The sequence below is a fragment of the Nicotiana attenuata genome, chromosome 3 (assembly GCF_001879085.1).
Source record: "Nicotiana attenuata strain UT chromosome 3, NIATTr2, whole genome shotgun sequence".
NCBI classification, from domain to species: Eukaryota; Viridiplantae; Streptophyta; class Magnoliopsida; order Solanales; family Solanaceae; genus Nicotiana; species Nicotiana attenuata.
The window spans coordinates 49,226,608-49,228,540 of NC_031991.1; the positions used below are offsets into that span (position 1 = coordinate 49,226,608).

Here is a 1,933-nt window from a genome sequence, read left to right on the forward strand (position 1 = left end):
GGCCTGGTCCCCATCGAAGGTAGCATCTTCATCCTCGGGATCGTCCCCGTCTTCAGACTTGCTTAAGCTCTTGGAATCTTCCTCGGGAAAGGCCAGCTTCCGTGCCTTGTCTTCTTCTGATTTGGCACTCTCGAGTTCAGCTAGTACGTCGAAGTTCTGAGCATGAACTCCTTCGAGGGCTTCCCTTTGAGCTTGCCACTTTGTATGCTCCACCATACTTTTAGCCTGCGCTTGGATCGCCTCGGCGACAACCTTGAATTGGGCCACTATGACGTCAGCCTCGGTCATGGCCTTAACCATCTCTGATGTGGACGCCTCGAGTTCCTTGGCCAGATTCTCTTTACCAGAAGTAGCCGAGTCCAACTGAGACTGGAGCTCCTCGATCTCCTTGGCCTGCACCGTGGATTTCTCCTTTGCAACCCAAAGTTGGGCCTCGACCGACTCCAGTTGTGCTTGGACGGCTTCCTTTTTCGAGGCTAAGAGGTCCATATTTTTCCTGAACTTCTCAGCCTCGGCTTGTATCGTATCTACTTGTGCCTAGAGCTGTCTGATCTATTCAATCCTCTGTCAGACCTGCAGGATCGGATCGTTATCCGCTATGTCCAACTCATCTTCACTTTCGTGAAGTATTCAAATTACCTACTCGGTCATCTCGGTGTGTTCCCTCCGAGCAACTTCTAATTTGGCCTGAAGCTTCTCATTGAGAAGCTTGTAGGTGTCCCTCTTCTCAGTAAGCACTCAAACCTCAGCCTCGTGTTGGTTTGACTCCTCCCGGTATCGAAGGAAAGTTTCATGGTGCAGTACCGAGGCCTACAAACATAAAGGAAGGTGTTATGATTGTTTTCGACTTTAAGTTTAAAATACATAATGAGAAAGACACTCAAAGTTACCGGATTCAATGTTTGTTGAGCTTCATTGAAAAGGCAGGGGATTTCCACCTTGTCCATCACAGCCTAATCCTCTTCGGTCACCAAACTTCGAAGATAGCTAGAGACCCTCATGGGGGTAGATAAAACCTGGGCATCCTCTGGGATATAGAAAACTATCGACCGCTTTTGGTCAGGGTCGACACTCGGAGCCGGGAACCAATCAACTAACATCAGGCTCGAGGAATACCCATGGCTCCCAGCGATGGTACCTTCTTTGGTACCGGCAAATCTCCGAGCCCCGTGACGTCCTCTAAGGCAGCAGACTCTGACCCGTCTAAGAAGTTGTGGATATCTGCAGCCCCCTGTGGCCCCTCGCAAGAACGGTTTTCTAGCATGTCGGCCTCACGGATCATGTCATCTGAGAACTGGGGAGACCCCCCGTTAAGGTCGATCGCCCCAAGCACGTCTTTTGGGGTACTTTCCTCTACTCGAGGAGTATCAGCCTCGGTCTCCCTCTCGACCCCCCTACCTTGGGGCGGAGTGACCTCACCCCCTTCTAGTTTGGGAGCTTCGGCTAAGAGTCCCTCATCGACCTCCTCATGTCAGGACAGTTCGATTTCGGCATCTGCCGGTTCGGAGGGCCCTTGTATCACGACACATGCCCACACGCAGGCCACTAGCTTTAATTGCTCTTCTTCTTCTTCTTCTTCTTCTTCTCCTTCTTCAAATTCGTCCCTTAGCCAGCAGATCGAGTCCGAGGATAGAGCGCTGGTGCTTTCCTTGGGCTTGCGCGACCTCTTCTTCAGTTTTTTCTGAGTTCGGGGAACTCGGGGTCCTTTTTCTATTCTTTTCATCACCCTGCCTCCGAGCAGGGGACTCAAAAGGCACATCCTATTCACCGAATCGAGGCCTCATAGTAACATCTTTGGGAGACCTACAAAAGAAAACAGAACCGATAAGAATTCGACAGCACAATCAGGAAACTAAACATTATTACATCAGAAGAGAAAACCTACCATGATTACAGACCTCCCACTGACCCTTTGACAATTCGCGTCATGCGC

The 1,933-nt window shown here is 50.5% G+C and overlaps 1 protein-coding gene across 1 annotated transcript; it reads left to right on the plus strand.

Moving 5' to 3' along the window:
* Positions 1,119-1,685, plus strand: LOC109224348 (putative protein TPRXL). Its single transcript, XM_019388932.1, has one exon. The coding sequence runs from the start codon at positions 1,119-1,121 to the stop codon at positions 1,683-1,685; it is 567 nt and encodes a 188-aa protein (XP_019244477.1).

Coding starts and splice junctions, on each gene's coding strand:
- LOC109224348 (XM_019388932.1), top strand. CDS start 1,119: ATGGCTCCCAGCGATGGTACCTTCTTTGGTACCGGCAAATCTCCGAGC.